This window comes from Musa acuminata, chromosome BXJ3-5 (genome assembly GCF_036884655.1).
Source record: "Musa acuminata AAA Group cultivar baxijiao chromosome BXJ3-5, Cavendish_Baxijiao_AAA, whole genome shotgun sequence".
In the NCBI taxonomy this organism is placed as follows: domain Eukaryota; kingdom Viridiplantae; phylum Streptophyta; class Magnoliopsida; order Zingiberales; family Musaceae; genus Musa; species Musa acuminata.
Window position 1 is genome coordinate 15,689,264 of NC_088353.1, and position 17,017 is coordinate 15,706,280.

The following is a 17,017-nucleotide window of genomic DNA, read 5'->3' on the forward strand; positions in this document are numbered from 1 at the left end:
CTTGGTATAAACTAAAAAATAATGACTTTTATAATGAAATCATTCAAACATTATGATAGAGAAGACAAGCATGTTTCTCCTGTCTTCTATTATTGCTATACTAATTTATTACCAACTTCTATACTAAAGAAAAATCATATTTAATTGCAAGAAGCTAAAGAAATTTCTAAACTTAATAATATATACTGTTTCCATTGAGATATCCTAGTGTATTATTACAGAAATAATAGACCTTAATGTACATCATTCAATGTAATAAAAAAATTTAAATTTTTTTATAAAAAAATAATATATGCCATAGTACTTCGTTGGTCATGTCATTGAAATTTCCCGATATATTTCTATCAACCGCAAGTATTTAAAATAGATGATTCAGTATACAAAACTCCTGCCAGTATAACATCGGAAAGGATAATTGTACACACTTTGATTGTAAAAGAACAATTTGATTGTGACACCAAGATTCATCCTCCAATGAAACTGCCAAGTTATCAAAAAGAAGACGGAGAGAGTAAACTCTGCAATGTTGAAGTGGAACACTCATTTGTTTCTTTCCTTGAACCAAGATGCCCAGAAAGTTTCTATCATTGGTAGCAACCACTAAATTCTTGGTCAAACATGGTTCAAATCGGATGCCTTTCAAAGTTATAATCTATTCAGCAACCAATTTAAAGGAGAAGCCATTTATAAAAGTATTATAAAGATGCGGCAGATAGGGAAGCCAGTTACCTCTGGAACAGCACCAGGAGCAAGATCTAGATTACAGTCCACTAAGCCATAACGAAAAGCAATTTAGTTTTAAATAAAGATTAGATCCGCTTTGATTTCAGAGTGAGATGCAGAAGAAACTGGAACAGTGGGTCCTTGGGAACAACAGTGACAACCAGAAGCTGCAAGCAAACAACTGAGCAAGCATACGGGAAGTCGTGATTTGTTCCAGACACAAGGAATTCTCACTGTATCCGATTCAAGGCAGATGAGAGAGGAAGCAACTCGCTGCTGCATCATGTGCACATTGCTGCTCCTACAACAGCATTTTTCTCACATTTTCTATGCATGAGCCAACTTGTTTCCAGAATCAAAATAGAATAGATAAGAAGTCAACCAGAAGCTTAACTGGAAAAAAATAATTGAATGGCTTACGTTTATTATTTCAACAACCCATTGCATCTTTCTAGTTCCTCCATCTTAGTATTTGAGCTGTAGCAATGAGTCTAAAACCGGGTTTGCCCCTCAAAAAGTTAGGTGCCTCTTCCCGGTGTGCAAATCTCAAACTGCCACAAAAGAACTCTGAATCTAGAAAATAACAGAACTACTAACCAAACGGAACCTTCATTTATGGCTGCAAGGAACGACAATAATTGTTTCTCCTCCTAGTAATCTTGTTCTCTAACCTGTAAAATTATGATTAGTGTTAGGTATGGGAATCCAATCGAGCAAAGAATGAAATCAACATGGGGAAAAGTCCAAAGATAGTACTGATACTAACTGTGAGACAGAGGGGGATGGTTTGATTCAGTGCTACCAACTCATGGCCTAGTTTTTAACTAAATGGATATAGTAAACAATGAGATAAATCACACTTCTGCTCAACCATGAATTTTGTGTTACAAACAAGTCATACCAAGTGTACTTGAAATGATCCCTACTCATTTTTTGAGTCCTTGTATTGATAATTCTGGTGAATTTAGGATACCAAGGAACAACAGAGTTTCACGGCACTTTCCTGTGCTTGAAGGAGAAACTGCAATCATTGAACTTGAATGTTGGTTTTGAAGATGAGCCTCGATGATGTAGACTACACGAATGAATTCTTGATCAGTTCATTTCAACAAGAAAAAGAATTTATAAACAGGGGAATCATCAACATGAGCTGCACAAAAAAAAAAAGGAAAAAATGATAAACCAATCAGAAGAAATTATGCCTAGGGAACAATGTATTGCAATTACGCTGCCAATTTAGTTCCCTTGTAGATGGTAGGATGTAAAAGTAGTGGCTTCTGACATACCCACCAGCATTTTATCTTCAGAATAAATTAAGATGAACAAGAATATTTTCAACTAAACAGTTCTGGCATAACTAATATCAGATTACAACATCCAATGTAATGGAAATAATATACCTTCAATATTCACAAGAGATAGACTCCAATATATACAAGATGTCAGATACATTCTTTCTTGATTACATCAACTAGCTTAAGTTCAGATGACTTCAGGTAAAATTTTGCCCAAAAATGATATCAAATTTTAGTGTTCAACAGGTTAAAACTGTCAAATGTCAGTCATATTAAATATACCTGACAAGATTGCATGAGTTTGGTGGAGTCAACATTAATTTTGTGGAAGCAATGGCAGACTGTTTGCAGGAAATACTGCAGCAGGTGACCCTCGGGCCTTTTTCTTTAACTGCTCTAAAAGGCGGTGAGCTTCTCTAGTTTCATCCTTGGCACTGGGCCCATGGTTTTCCCATGCATCTATTACGCATTGTTGGACCTCCATTGCAAGAGCATAACTGCAATGGAATATTATTTTTTCCATGATTTAGATAATAGATACCTTGCTCCTAGAGTGTTAAAAGTAACAATAGATAATGGTAAAGCCCTTCTCTGAAAGACAAAAAAAGTATTTCCCACTCAAAGAGGTATTGCATTCATAGAAAATGTCATTAAAAATTACAAGTAGAACATGACAATAGTAAGAAAATCATAAATCCAACTAAAAAGCCAGTTCTATGCATTTTGCCAGGAGGGTAAATGCCAGTTTGGAAACAAACTACCAACTGAACCACATTGTCTGAAGGAAACCAAATTTTCAAAAACTAGAACTTTATTCATCATGTATAATCTCTTTGTCAGATTAAAATAATCTTTTAAAATTTAGTACAAGATCACTACTAAGCACAATCAGTTGCTGAAGGTATCATATACTTTCATGGGACAGGGAAAATAACTTTAAAAAATGGGGAACTATAAAATCCAATCACTTCTTTGATAGAGCTACAACTTTTATTCTCCTTGACTGGAAATAGAACCTTTTCTCCTTTCTCCCATCCTTCTAAAATTCTACTTCCTCACTCACCTGAATCTTGTACATATATGAATGTGCTATATGTATAGCAGTAATGCAGATCCATGCATACTGTTGTTTGTGCATCATAGCACTGATGGTTTATGCATTATTTAGTGTGTTTTTGCTCATTAGTGAATGTATTTTATAAAAACAAAATAGTTAATTATGTGATAACAAGATGGACTAAAAGTTTTAAATGAAAAAGACATGGACTAAAAATTATAGTCCGGAACAACAAGGGACTGGAGTCATCAGACCTCATTTCCTGTCAGAATTAAATGGTTCAGCCTTTCTTGTAGTATATTTTAATGCAAAATCTTGCAGTTAAATTATAAGATGGACAAGTTATATAGTATACAATATTCATCTAAAGGTTGCTTGGGTTAAGATAAGCTAACTTATATTGTAAGTAATAATTATTTTGCTTGACACCAGGACAAGAATATTTTAGGAGTAGAATGGTCAACCGACAAGATGCATCATGTCAACCAACCAATTTCTTACTTGCAAAAGCCACCCCCTAAGGCCTGTGGGACCCCGAGCCATCAACCCTAGCGTTGCTTCTGCCTCCGCTGTAGACATAGCAGACTGAGGCTTCCTCTATCACTGACGGACTGGTCTGACGACCTAGCTAGAGCCCGTAGCTTCCTTCCGCTGTCACTCTGTGTATAGTTCCTTCCACCATCAAGGGAGAGGACCACAGGTTCCTCTACCATCGACGGACACCTCTGAAGCTTCCTCCGCTCGCGACGTTGCTGTTCGTAGCTTCCGCCACTACCATTGCTGCTACCCGCAGCTTTCACCGATGTTGCTGTTGTAGGGAAATCTAGGGGCGACATCACATGCATAGCGGAAGAACATAAAAACAAAATCCCCAAATTTCCCATCGATGTGTTCGTTGTCGTGTGAAAATTGGTGCGCAAAAACCGCGAAACTTAAAACTGTGTATATTAAATATTGTATTACATAGGGAGATCATATATCCTTGAATCCATACAAATGTCTAGGAGAGGGTGAAGGAGGTCAAACGTCCTCCTCTCTAGCGATGATCCACACAGCAAAGCTGCGACGATGCTCCTCAAGTCTCCAGGCCTGCTATCTAAGGAGCAGAGGGGAAAAGGAGAATAGGAGAGGACAACCAAGAGAGACTCTAGCCTATGAACCATTAGTTCCCTCCTATTTATAGAGGTTCCCTATCAACTTAACCCTAATAAATCCTACCCTATTGGGTATTGAATCTCCATCCAACTACACAAGCCTCTTAGATTAGTAGATCTTTGTAAAATAATCTCTCATTGACTCTTATTAGTTCTCATCCATAGGATCTAACAATTCAGTAGTTTATTGAATATCCAATAAGATAAGAGCTCTGGCGAATATCTCATATTCAAACATCTACTCATCACAACGCTTACCATATGTGTATGACCCTCTAGGCCCAATATCGAGGTGGTCGTAAGTCATACCTATCAGAACTCCTTCTAGCTCAGTGAATTATTATCTTCATAATAATTTACTCGACTTATCGACTGCGGACGTACTAGGCCACTACGCCGTAGTCCCCAGACGATACAGGGGAATCTAATTCATTGGACTTATTTGTCCTCAGTTACCGTGTACCTATAGTCATTCATCCATCTAATATCCCAGAGACCGTATACCGGGCATAGTGCTGTTAGACCCATACGGTTTCTGCTCGAGTCTCGCTCTAATCGGATTCTCCCGGAGAACTCTTTCTCTCTCAATCCAAATGACCTTGGCTAGAGATTTGTCTGAGCAAGAACACATGAGATATTCCTCTCATGACACCGAGAGTGGATAATCCTCTATTGACACTCAATAGTCCTCGTAAAGTTAGCTACCACTCCCGATGACCGACTATTCTAGATCTAAAACCTCCAAACCTATAAGTTCGATATTAAAGAGTGGAGTACTCATACAGGACATTCTTTGTGTCTCAAGTCTAAGGACTAGATACACCACTGGGACTACGGAATCGCTATCTGACAATAAGGCATCATCAACCATCCAACATTCCGTAAGCGGATCAATCAGTGAACTCATTCTCCAATGAGCACCTATATTGTATCCTTAGTGTCCCCACACGAGGGGGATAATGTCCCCACACGAGCAGCTATGAGACCAGCTGTATCCATCATATAGACGGGTATACACCACACTAGTTTGTTCGGGTATACAGCAACTATTCCGTCACCACTATTGCTGCTGCCCGTAACTTCCTTCGCTACCGCGACTATCATCCGCAGCTTCCTCCGCCGTTGCTACTGTCATTCGCAGCTTCCTTCGTCACCATTGCCTTCTCCTTCCCCACTTTCTATTGTCGATGACACTTTTCTCTCCCTCTGCTATTGTTAACTGTTCTTTTCTCCTCCACTAACTACTGTTAATAGTAAATAATATATCGTTACTAGTAAATTGTTAACTACTGTACAAAAACTTTTAAATTTAATGTCATATTTTTATTTATATAATCATATTTATCAATTATATTATATATTTTTTATATTTTAATATTTCATAGCATTTCGCTTCGCTCGGGTGAGTGCCTTGTGCTTCAGGCATTTTAGTACTTTAGCGCTTTTTAAATCACTGATACAAGAATGATGTAGAGGTTATTCTTGATGACCACCGTGTTACATCTACTCCAACTTCCGATGCCACTTGAATTATTTGGAAGAATTTCATGACTTTGCACCGGATTATTGGACCAGAACTTTACAAATCACTCTTCGGGAAGAATAATAAAGAACCACCTAGCTTTATAAAGGATTTTAAAAAATTTTATTCTAGGTAAAGAAATCAATAAAAAGTCATCAATTAGTTGGTCTAAAAACTCTAATAATTATATGAAAAATTGAAGAGTCTTTTGGCCTTTGTAGGTGTTAACCTTGGGACTCTACTTTTGTATTAAGTGCACTATTTTTTCTCAATTGTAATAAATTGTTTTAAATCTGTTTAAGTCTCCTATAAGTCACATTTGGGGTTTCTAAAAGGCATACAAATTCTCTAGGAGGTTACTATTAAGAATCAATGCGCACATTGATTATATACTAAGGCTCCAAAACCCCTATAAATAGTGAAAGGATGAGACACTTCAGATTTGAATGAACAAAGAATTGTCATTTCTCTCTTGTCGTCTCTTTGTCTCCTCTCTAATCTCTAATCTCACTCCTCTCTTTCTCTCTTCTTCTTCACCCTATATAACATCAAGAAGTCTAATATCATGAACATTAAAAAAATCAACATTTCAACATGCAGCAGAGATTACAAAACCAATTAAGTCCACCTAAAAGTGATGAAAGTGTACATATTGAATAAATCAAAGCCTCCGGTTCCTTGATGCTTCTAAAACTACAAGTATGCTAAAGAAGGTTCTTCTTATCCAGCTTTGTATATACAATATGATTTTTCCAAGAAAAATATATGTCTATAACCTTTCCCATGAGGTTTGTAATGCATGATTTACCAATTTGACAAAATTAGTAGGAAGTAAGAACATTTTAGTAACAAGGACATAATCTCCCTATACTAGACATGAAAAGAACCCATGAAATGCAAAGTAAACTGTTCATGCAACATAGATTGTATTCACTATTCAGAAATAGCATATTTAATAACTAATAAGATTCCATATATGCTAAGGTATCGGGAATCTTCAATTAGGACATGCCAAAAGAATCCTTATTTATAGTCAAGACTGTCATGTTCCAATGAGCTTAACATCTAAAAGCACCAATAGTCCTCATTCAATGTATTATAGTGTCTATGGCCATTTCAATACAAATTACAGAAACAAGAAAGCACTTAGAATAAAGAGTGTAGTAGTATTAAAGCCAAGATAAAGTAGCATACCGTACCTTCCCATGGCACCATAAGCATTGGCAAGGCACTGGCACGTATCAATTGCGTCCTCATGCTGTAGCCCAAAAGACTCATCAATGATGTCCTTTGCAAGAACTAGCACCTTAGCAGCAGACTGTGGGTGATCCATGTCCAAATATGCTTGTCCCAAATGCTTATACACAAATCCCAACCCAAAATGTTTTGGACCAAAGCAGTCTTTTAGCTTCTCAGCTGCACTTTCCAAGTAGGGAATGGATTGGGGAACCCTCTTTGTCAAGAGAAGCAACCATCCAATTCTCATCGAGATGCTTCCCTCCAGATGCTGTACCTGTGGAAGTTCCTGAAGAATAGCAAGAGCCTTCTTCATCAAAGACAAAGCAATCTCAAAGTCATTCATTGTCTCATATATCAAAGATATCTCTGCATAAGCTTCAGAAACCTTTGTGGGAGACACTAACTCCTTCTTGTCAAGAATACCACTAGCAATTTCCAAGCACCTTCTAGAATCACCAAACTTCTCCTGATTACACAAGGCCTGAGCCATCGAGATGAGCACTGATGCTCTTGTCTCACATTCCTTGTCAGTCTTTTGAATCACCCACTTCAGGTAGCTGATCGCTTGATCCAGCCTACCTAGTTCGATCAGTATGTTAGCCGCATCAATTCCCACCTGAAGCAATTCTTCATCCAAGCTTAAACTTTCCAAGACCCTTCTTGAAAGCTCATTCTGCTCCAATGCCTCATCATTCTCTCCCAACCCAGTATAAATAACACCAAGAAGCCGCCTAATCTGGACGACTTCTGCTGAGTACTCCCCAAATTGTTCACCATATATCTCAAGTGCCCTCAAAGCCAACGGCAAAGCCTCATCAAAATCCAAAACGACAACATAAGCCTCCGCCAAATCCTTATAGGCGGCACCCATTTCCCTAGAAGTATGCTCCAAAATCGACCGTTTAAGGTCCAAAGACTTCCGTAGATTGATCAAAGCCTCCCGCCTTCGGCCCATAGCAGTCTTTGTACTCGAGAGCTGGAGCTGAACAGCGACGCTAGCTTTAAGAGCATCATCGTCCCTGGAATTTTCTCGCCTTAGTGCATCGAGAATCTGAGCTGCGGTGTTTAACGACTCCAGGCTATCGTTGAACCTCATCATCTTGCAGCTGATGGAGCCCATCAATCGCAGGACTTTGGCGACCGAGACCGACCACCCGCCGTCCTTCCTCTCGAAGAATTGCAGCGCTCGGAAGGCAAAGGCGAGGGCTCTGTCGAGGTCCTGGTGCCCTATGGAATCCAGCCGCTCGGCCGCCTCGAAGCAGGCAGCGCCGAGCCTCTCGTCGTGCTCGTCGAGGGAGGACTCCATCGCCTCGATGACGGCGATGACTTCTGCGGAAGTGGCGGCGGATTGAAGGGTAGGAGTAGGATGAGGAGGTGGTGGGATTTGGGGAAGGGTTTGGATGCGGCGGAAAAGGGGGCATTTTGGGGGCAAGGGGATGCGGAAAGGACGTGGAAGAGGAGAGGTTGGAGAAGGGGTTTGGGGAGAGATGTGAGGGAGGAGGCTTGTGAGAAGAGCAGTCGAGAAAAGGTTGGATCTGGGGGAAGAAGAGATGAGGGAAGTGGAAGCCGCAGCTGCTGCTCTTCTGACGGCCATGGGAGCAGAGGGGAAGGGGAGCCAACGCCGAGCAAACCCTTGCATGAAAACGGGTCGGATCATTAAAATAGCAGGTGTTTCCATTTCTTATTAGCGGATTCGAATTCGGGTTTGTAAAGGTCTTATGTTTTCCTTGGGAAGTATTCCTCATAAGATTCGTTCTGAAAGATGCTCGAGGCCATCAGAGAAGCGCCTCTCAACCAAATCCATCTCAAGCTGATCGATTCCTAAGCGGATGACAACTCCCATCTCCTTCCCCATCCAATATAAGTGTCATAAACTATGAACTCGGTCGATCCTACCCCGCCGCACGTTTCGCCGATTGCCTCGAAGCTACGACTTTTCGTCTTATAGATATCCGACGGGGTCGCTCACCTTCATCTCTACCAAACACGGCACGGTGCAATCGTCAAACGAGGTCCCCGGTACTGGCGGCTGTAGTCGAGCTCTGGAATCTGCAGGGAATGCCAAATGAGCAACCTTGTCGTCGGCCAAGCCGATGGTCTTGACAATGGGTACGTACGTCAAGCATCGGGAAGGACGCCTTGCACTCATCGGGCGTGGCCATCGCCACGCTAATGATACCGGGGAACACGTTGATCGAACGGAGACGAAGACTTAGACTTAGAGGAGGAAATTTCTAAAGAGATTACAGTAGCGTTTCTTTGCTTTTAGACTCTCTGTGCTTGTGTGTTTTAACCAGGGATGAAAGGGGTATTTATAGGCTTCAAGTTGATTCAAACTTGGAGCCTAAAACTTTCCCATCTTGGGTTCCTCGGGCAGTACCACCGTCTAGTGTCAGTCTGACTGACACTGCCCTGGATGGTACCATCGCTTGGGGAGGCAGTGTTAGGCGATACCATCGCCCAAACTAATGGTACCACCGCTTAACACCCTGTTAAGGGTGGTACAATCGCCCAGACTAGCAGTACTACCACCTGACATAATCTCAAATATTGTGCCATGATGGCGAGACTTCTTGAGGCACTGTTTGGACCTTTTATTAGGCCCAACACAGTTCTTACATGGGCCTAGCTGGCCCCTAATTAGATTGGCCCAAATCCAAGCCCAATTACGTGTTAACTACGAAATCCTAAGATATTTGCTAAGCTAAACAAGTCCCTATGTTCTATTCTTCCGATGAACTTTCTGTTAGGATCAAGAGCACTAAGAGGGGGGGGGGGGGGGGGGGGGGTGAATTAGTACAGCGGAAAACTTTCGACGATTAAAACTGTGTTCGTACGATAAGAGCGATTTCGGTAGAAAAGCCGATTCATAGATCACTTTAACTTGTGATCAAGTAAGATGCAGTTAAAGCAAGTCTATGAAGGCAGTTTGCAGTTATGATGGAAATTAGAATGTAAGCGTAAACTGAAATATGTTGTTCGTACGATAAAACTGATTTACGTCTAAACGTCGATTCGGAAAATACTGAACTTTAAAATACGATCGTAAATGCGCAGAAGGCAGTAAGCTATTGAGGAGGTTTGCAGTAAACATAATATGCTCAAAGTAAATGCAAACCTTGATTTAGAGTGGTTCGGTCAATCTTGACCTACATCCACTTTTGGCTTCCTCCACCGACGAGGTCACCGACATCCACTAGAGGCCTTCCTTCAGTAGGCGAAGGCCAACCACCTTTTTACAGTTTCACTCTTTTTGACGGGCTTAGGAGACAACCCTTACAGAATTTTCTTTCCTCTCTTGACAGATCAAAACTTGGAAGAAAAGATGAAGGAGAACTTTTAACTCATACAACACTTTTGAGCTCTAAAAATCACAGAGTAAGATCAGGATTTCGGTGGTTTTTTGTTACACTTTCATTGTTGAAAGGGTGGGGTATTTATAGGCCCCAACCCAATTTGAATTTCGAGCTCAAAAGTGTCAATTCCCGGAATTTCGGGGTTTGGCGGTTGCACCGCCTGACTGGGGCGGTGCCACCACCCAGCCAGAGCTCGGAGACCGAGCTCAAGCGGTTGCACCGCCCAGCCAAAGCTCGGAGACCGAGCTCAGGCGGTGCCACCTCTGGCTAAGTAATCTGGGTCTGAATGGGCTGATCTATTCGGCCCAATTTGTGTCTGTCAAGGGCCCAATTGCCCCAAGATTAAGTTAATGGGATCACCTCCCATTTCTAACTTAATCATCGTGCTAACTACGAATTTCTTAAGACATTTACTACAACTTGCTCCGGTGCGTCAATCGCTTCTTCCGGCGAGCTTCCGTCGATCATCCGATGAACCCTCAGTGATGCTCCTACGGACTTCCAACAAACTCCTGGACTTGTGACGATCCACTTGGCAAGTTCTGACGAGCTTCTTTGGCAAGCTCCTGGACTTCTCGGATTTGTTCCCGTAGAACCTCCGACGACCATCCGAACTTCCGTTGAATTCTCGAACCCCCAACGTGATCATAGTCTTGACTCCGGCGTAACTCCTACTGCATGTCCTACTTTCATCGTAGTTAATCCTGCACACTTATCTCAACATATGGATTAAATAACAAATGACAATTAACGTCATCATCAAAATCTGAGATTCAACAATCTCCCCCTTTTTTATGATGATAATCAATTGATAATGGAGTTACCCTTAACTCCCCCTATCTATGTGCTATAATTGAGATAAGTCATTCTTGAATTCAAAGCCTTTGAATTCAAGAAACATATTGATAAGTTAAAATCATTTAACCTTATCAATACTCCCATCATGATTCCCATCATGATGTATCTCCCTGAAAATGATGTATGATGTCAAGGCTTGACATCCATTTTCAAATTTCAAATGTGAATGATGGTAATGATAGCAATTGTAAGATATCAACATGTAAAATTTCAAAGTAAGATTTTGATATCTTAACATGATGCACACATTTCAAGTATTTTAGCAATCATAGCATTTCATCACATGGTAAGATATCAACACATAGGACTACGATGCAAGTTCTTGATATCTTAACATGATGCAAACATGGCATATTGCTAATATGGCAATCATAGTTATCATTAATTCAGATATTTTCGATGATGCAAGCATGGCATAATCATAGCATCAATTAATATATCTGCTTTTTTCAATATAATATGACATTTATAGCATCAATTCATATATTTCTCCCCCTTTGTCATCAACAAAAAAAAAATGATATAAATAACTTTTAAATATATGTGCGATGCCATAAGTAGGTTCATGTCATTTATCTATATAGAGTGATAGGATATAAATTATACAAACATCTCAAGAAAAACATGACATGAAGATCATAGAGTGAAAACTTCTTCCTTTTTATTTGTTATTATCTTTTTACATGAAGGAGGAAAGCCATTTGTGTAGTTCAAATCGATAGGATTTTAAGGCATGCTTTACAAGGATCAGGATATTTATGTGAATCAAATCCTTGTACATAAAAATATCTTCCTTTTATAAGAAGGAATCATCGAATCTATTTCTCAAAGAGAATATTTTTCACATGATAAGTCTAAAAGATATGCATTTGCTAGATGATTATAATTGTCAAAAATCAATGATGTGAATCAAACTATATGTGACATATGTTTATTAAGTCCGAAAGAGAATAATGTATTCATGAAATCCGATTGGAACTGAAAATTTAATTTAACACTTTCATGCAATCGGACAAGACTATACAATCACGAAGACATGCTCATTGTTATGGAAATTTTTGTATTAATTTCCAACATGTTATTTTAGGCATGTAATGGCAATTAAGTGATTTGATCATTCAATCAATAAAGTCCGAATAGTAATTTTAAAAAGTTTATGCATTCGGACACATCAACATTCCTAATTCTCTTCTTATGAAATTAAATTATTCTTCACTTAGAGGTTTTGTAAAAATATCAGCTAGTTAATGCTTAGTATCTATAAACTATTGAATCTCGGATTTTGATAATGAAGTCAATTATCATTTGTTGTCTAATCTATGTGTTGAGATAAGTGTGCAGGATTAACTACGATGAAAGTTAGACAAGCAGCAGGAGTTGCGCCGGAGTCAAGTTCATGATCACGTTGGGAGTTCGAGAGTTCGACGGAAGTTCGGACGGTCGTCGGAGGTTCTACGAGAACAGATCCGAGAAGTCCAGAAGCTTGCCAAGCGAAGCTCGTCGGAACTCGCCAAGTGGATCGTCGCAAAGTCCAGGAGTTTGCCGGAAGTCCGCAGAAGAATCACCGAGGGTACATCGGATGATCGACGGAAGTTCGCCGGAAACTCGCCGGAAGAAGCGATTGACGCATCGGAGCAAAGCTGCAGAAATTGTCTTAGATTTAATCGTAGTTAGCATGTTGATTAAGTTGGAAAATGGGAGGTGATCCCATTAGCTTAATCTTGGGGCAATTGGGCCCCTGAAAAGATAGAAAGTGGGCCGAATGGAGCTAACTATTCGGACCCTGATTGCACCAGGAGGTGCAACCGCCTAGGCCAAGAGGTGGCACCGCCTGGGCTAAGCCTCCCAGCGAGACTGGGCGATGCAACCTCCCCAGCCAAGAGGTGGCACCGCCTGGGCTCAGTCTTCGAGCAAAGACTGGGCGGTGCAACCTCCCTGATAGAGAGGTGGCACCGCCTGGGCTCAGTCTTCGAGCAAGACTGGGCGGTGCAACCTCCCTGACAGAGAGGTGGCACCGCCTGGGCTCAGTCTTCGAGCAAGACTGGGCGGTGCAACCTCCCTGACAGAGAGGTAGCACCGCCTGAGCTCGGTCTTCGAGCTCTGCCAGGCGGTGCAACCTCTCCAGTCAAGAGGTGCAACTGCCTGATCCCGAAATTCCGGGATTTGATCGTTTTGAGCTCCAAATTTGAATTGGGTTGGGGCCTATAAATACCCCACCCATTCAGCACTGAAGGGATATAGATCCACACCGAATTCTTGATCTTTTCAGTGATTCTAAGAGCTCAAATTTGTGTAAAGTCTAAAAGTTCTCCTCTTTTCTGTTCTTCAAGTCTTGAGTTGTAAAGAGAGGAGAGAAAGGATCTGTAAGGGTTGTCTCCTGAGCCCATCAAAAGGAGAGAAATTGTAAAAGGGCAGTTGGCCTTCGCCCATTGAAGGAAGGCAGCTAGTTGACGTCGGAGACCTCGTCGGAGGAGGAAGCCAAAAGTGGAGTAGGTCAAGACTGACCGAACCACTCTAAATCTCTGGTTTGCTTTTATTTCGAGTACCTTATCATTACTGCAAACCTCCTACATAACTACTGCTCTCTGTGCCTTTACGAACAAGTTCTAAGCGCTGATCTTTCCGAATCTGGATTCAGACGTCAATAGGTGTTTTCGTACGATCTTTACATTGCAGCTTACATTTACGTCTTGAATCTGTTTATAACTACGAACTGTCTTCTGCGCTTTTACGAACGAGATTCCTTGCAGTTTACATTTACATTTTGATTCTATTTATAACTGCAAACTATCTTCTGCAATTTTACGAACGAGTTTCAACATTTAGACGTAAAACTGCATTTAGACGTAAATCGGCTTTCCTCGCACAATCATCAGATTTCAGTTTACGTTTACATCTTGATTTCAACTGCATACTGCCTTCTGCGAGTATACAAACAAGTTTCAAAGTTCAGACGTAAATCTGCGTTTAGACGTAAATCTGCATTTAGACGTAAATCTGCGTTTAGACGTAAATATGCTTTCTGCATATTACTTTTTGAGCTGTACAATAGCAGCACATTGTCTTTATACTTCTGCTTAAACTGCGCTTAGACGCAAACTGTGTTTAGACGCAATCTGCACTTAGACGCAAACTGCGCAATCTGTGCTTGGACGTAAACTGCGCTTTGACGCAATCTGAGTTTAGACGCAATCTGCATGTAGACGCAAACTGCGTTTAGACACTAACTGTGTTTACACGTAGACTGCACTTAATCATAAGTAATCTTAGAATCGGCTTTTGCATCAAAATAGTTTTTATCGAACGAACGCAGCTTTCGTTTTTAATCGCTGAAAGATTTCCGCTACACTAATTCACCCCCCCCCCCTCTTAGTGCTCTCGATCCTAACAATTGGTATCAGAGCAAGGTGAACTCTCTAACGGACTAAAACCCAAAGAGAAATGGCATACGCCGGAAACCAAGAGGGGCATTCTATTACGCGTCCACCCATGTTCAGTGGGACGGACTACACCTACTGGAAGACCCGAATGAGGATCTTTCTTATTTCTATGGATTTTGAACTGTGGAATCTTGTCGAAAATGGATTTTCAAAGTCTTCTCTTCCAATGATCGATTGAAATGATTTGGAGAAGAAGGCTTTCGCTCTTAATGCAAAGGCTATGAATGCCTTATTTTGTGCACTTGATAAAAACGAGTTTAACCGTGTTTCAACTTGTGAAACTGCATTTGATATTTGGCACACACTCGAAGTGACCCATGAGGGCACAAGTAGAGTAAAAGAGTCAAAAATCAATTTGCTGTTACATTCTTTCGAACTTTTTCGGATGAAACCGAGTGAAACCATTGGCGACATGTTTACCCGTTTCACGGATGTCGTCAACGGTCTAAAAGGACTCGGAAAGAGCTTTTCGGATTTTGAGCTTGTTAATAAGATACTAAGATCCCTTCCTAAGAGTTGGGATCCTAAAGTCACTGCTATTCAAGAGGCAAAAGATTTGCGAAATTTCCCTCTTGAAGAACTAATCGGGTCATTAATGACCTACGAAATGACTTGTAAAGCTCATGAAGAGCAAGAAGACATCCTTCCAAAGAACAGGAAGGATATGGCACTCAAAACTTCTGAATGCCACTTGAGAGAAAACTCAAGTGATGAGGACTGTAATGATGACTTGGCACTTCTAACAAGAAAGTTTAAAAAGTTCTTTAAAAGAAACAAGTTTAAGAATGATGCAAAAAATAAACTTGAACCCAAGAAGGACCAAGTAATCTGCTATGAATGCAAAAAGCCGGGACACTACAAGAGTGATTGTCCCCAAGTCAAAAGGAGAACGTCAAAGAAAAAGGTGCTTCAAGCAACATGGGATGACTCAAGCGCATCCGAAGAAGAGGAGTCCAACACCGAGCAAGTTGCTCATTACGCCTTAATGGCCATCGAAGATGAGGTAACAAATTCAATAGATGCAGATTTATCATTCGATGAATTATTAAATGCTTTCCATGAATTGTTTGATGAGTGTAAGACTATCAGTAGTAAATACAAATTGCTAAAAAAGGAGCATGATAATCTTATTTGTAATTTCGATAAGTTAAATGCTGAACATCATGATAGTTTAAGCCCATGCATAAAATGTCATGATATAGAAACTCTCCAAAAAGAAAACTTGCTACTTAAGGACACCTTGAAGAAATTCAAGGTTGGTAGCAAGTCATTGAACATGATCCTTACAAATAAGGGTCACGTTCCCAAAAGAAGTGGAATTGGATTCGTGAGAAGTCCTCACCAAAATCCAACCACCTTCATAAAAGGCTCCATCCTACGTATTCGACATCAAGACAAATGTAACTTCTGTTGTAAATTTGGATACAAGACACATTGTTGTCCATTCAAGAAAATAAGTCAAAAGAAATTGATTTGGGTTCCTAAAGGAACCATGATAAACTCCATGCAACATGATAAACAATGCAGATCTATCTGTGAGGCACCCAAAAGCAAATGGGTTCCTAAAAATCATCCATTCCTATAAAAACATTAAAATTTTAGGCCGGAGCAAGAAATAATATTTTGCTCCTTGACTCTCGATAGTCATAAACCAAGAGTCAAAAAGGAACTCGCAACGCTTAAGTAACAAGTGGAAGTTATGAAATCACAAATACGATTTGGATACAACCTTATTAGAAACATATGATATCCAAATTCACATATCCCCTTGATCTTCGAACCCGTCAACACTATCATCTACGAATTAACTCTTGAAGAAACTAAATATGTCATGATCTTAAAAGGGATACCAAACAAACTATCAACATACGTATGACATATACACGTTAAAAGATCTATCTTAATAAACATTAATTGCTCTGAAAAAAAAAAAAAAAAAAAACTCTCCTTAAGGCAAAATCACATTAGGTGCTCACTAGCTGCAGGCGGTGGCACCTCTCCAGCTGGCGGTGGCACCTCCAGCTACCACGGGTTGCCAGAGGTTGCACCGCTCCAGCCAGAGGTGCAACCGCCCGCAACTCTGCCTTTTTAAACCCACGCTAGGGCCGGCGGTGGAACCGACCCCAACTCACTCCCATTTCCTCTTATACTCTCCCAAGTCTCCTCCATTCTCATTTCACTCCTCTAAGCCTTCCAAATACCTCCCATTTCGGAGCAAAACATCAAGAATCCTTCCTTCTCTTGAAGAGTTCACAAAGGTACTCTCTAAGAAGCCCTTAAATTCTGTTTTGTTCTTCATTTACTCTTGCTCATCATCATCCCTCTAAACAGCAGTAGTTATGGGATCTAGAAGATCCTCAAGGGACAAGGGAA

General features: G+C 40.5%; 1 protein-coding gene across 10 annotated transcripts; it reads right to left on the reverse strand.

The window, feature by feature from the left end:
- Nucleotides 1-1,093: 1,093 nt before the first annotated feature.
- Nucleotides 1,094-8,641, reverse strand: LOC135638809 (protein KINESIN LIGHT CHAIN-RELATED 2-like). 10 transcript variants are annotated; one of them, XR_010496728.1, is made up of 5 exons: nt 6,951-8,636; nt 2,301-2,515; nt 1,625-1,798; nt 1,321-1,394; nt 1,094-1,214 (listed from the first exon to the last, which is right to left on the reverse strand). XR_010496728.1 is itself a non-coding variant. In XM_065152240.1 (3 exons), exons 1-2 carry the CDS (start codon nt 8,627-8,629, stop codon nt 2,335-2,337), a joined length of 1,860 nt encoding a protein of 619 aa, XP_065008312.1. In that variant the 5' UTR covers nt 8,630-8,637; the 3' UTR covers nt 1,094-1,394; nt 2,301-2,334. The 10 variants fall into 10 exon arrangements, 4 of the variants coding, with proteins under 4 accessions (XP_065008312.1, XP_065008311.1, XP_065008310.1 ...); XR_010496726.1 differs by having other exon boundaries at nt 1,490-1,798; XR_010496727.1 differs by having other exon boundaries at nt 1,094-1,393; nt 1,726-1,798.
- Between the last annotated feature and the right edge of the window lie 8,376 nt (nt 8,642-17,017).

What these genes read in the sequence shown, in the direction of transcription:
- LOC135638809 (XM_065152240.1), bottom strand. Translation starts at nt 8,629, where the DNA reads ATGCAAGGGTTTGCTCGGCGTTGGCTCCCCTTCCCCTCTGCTCCCATG. An exon ending in GCTTATGGTGCCATGGGAAG is followed by an intron (nt 2,516 to 6,950) that starts GTACGGTATGCT and finishes ATTCCATTGCAG; the next exon opens with TTATGCTCTTGCAATGGAGG.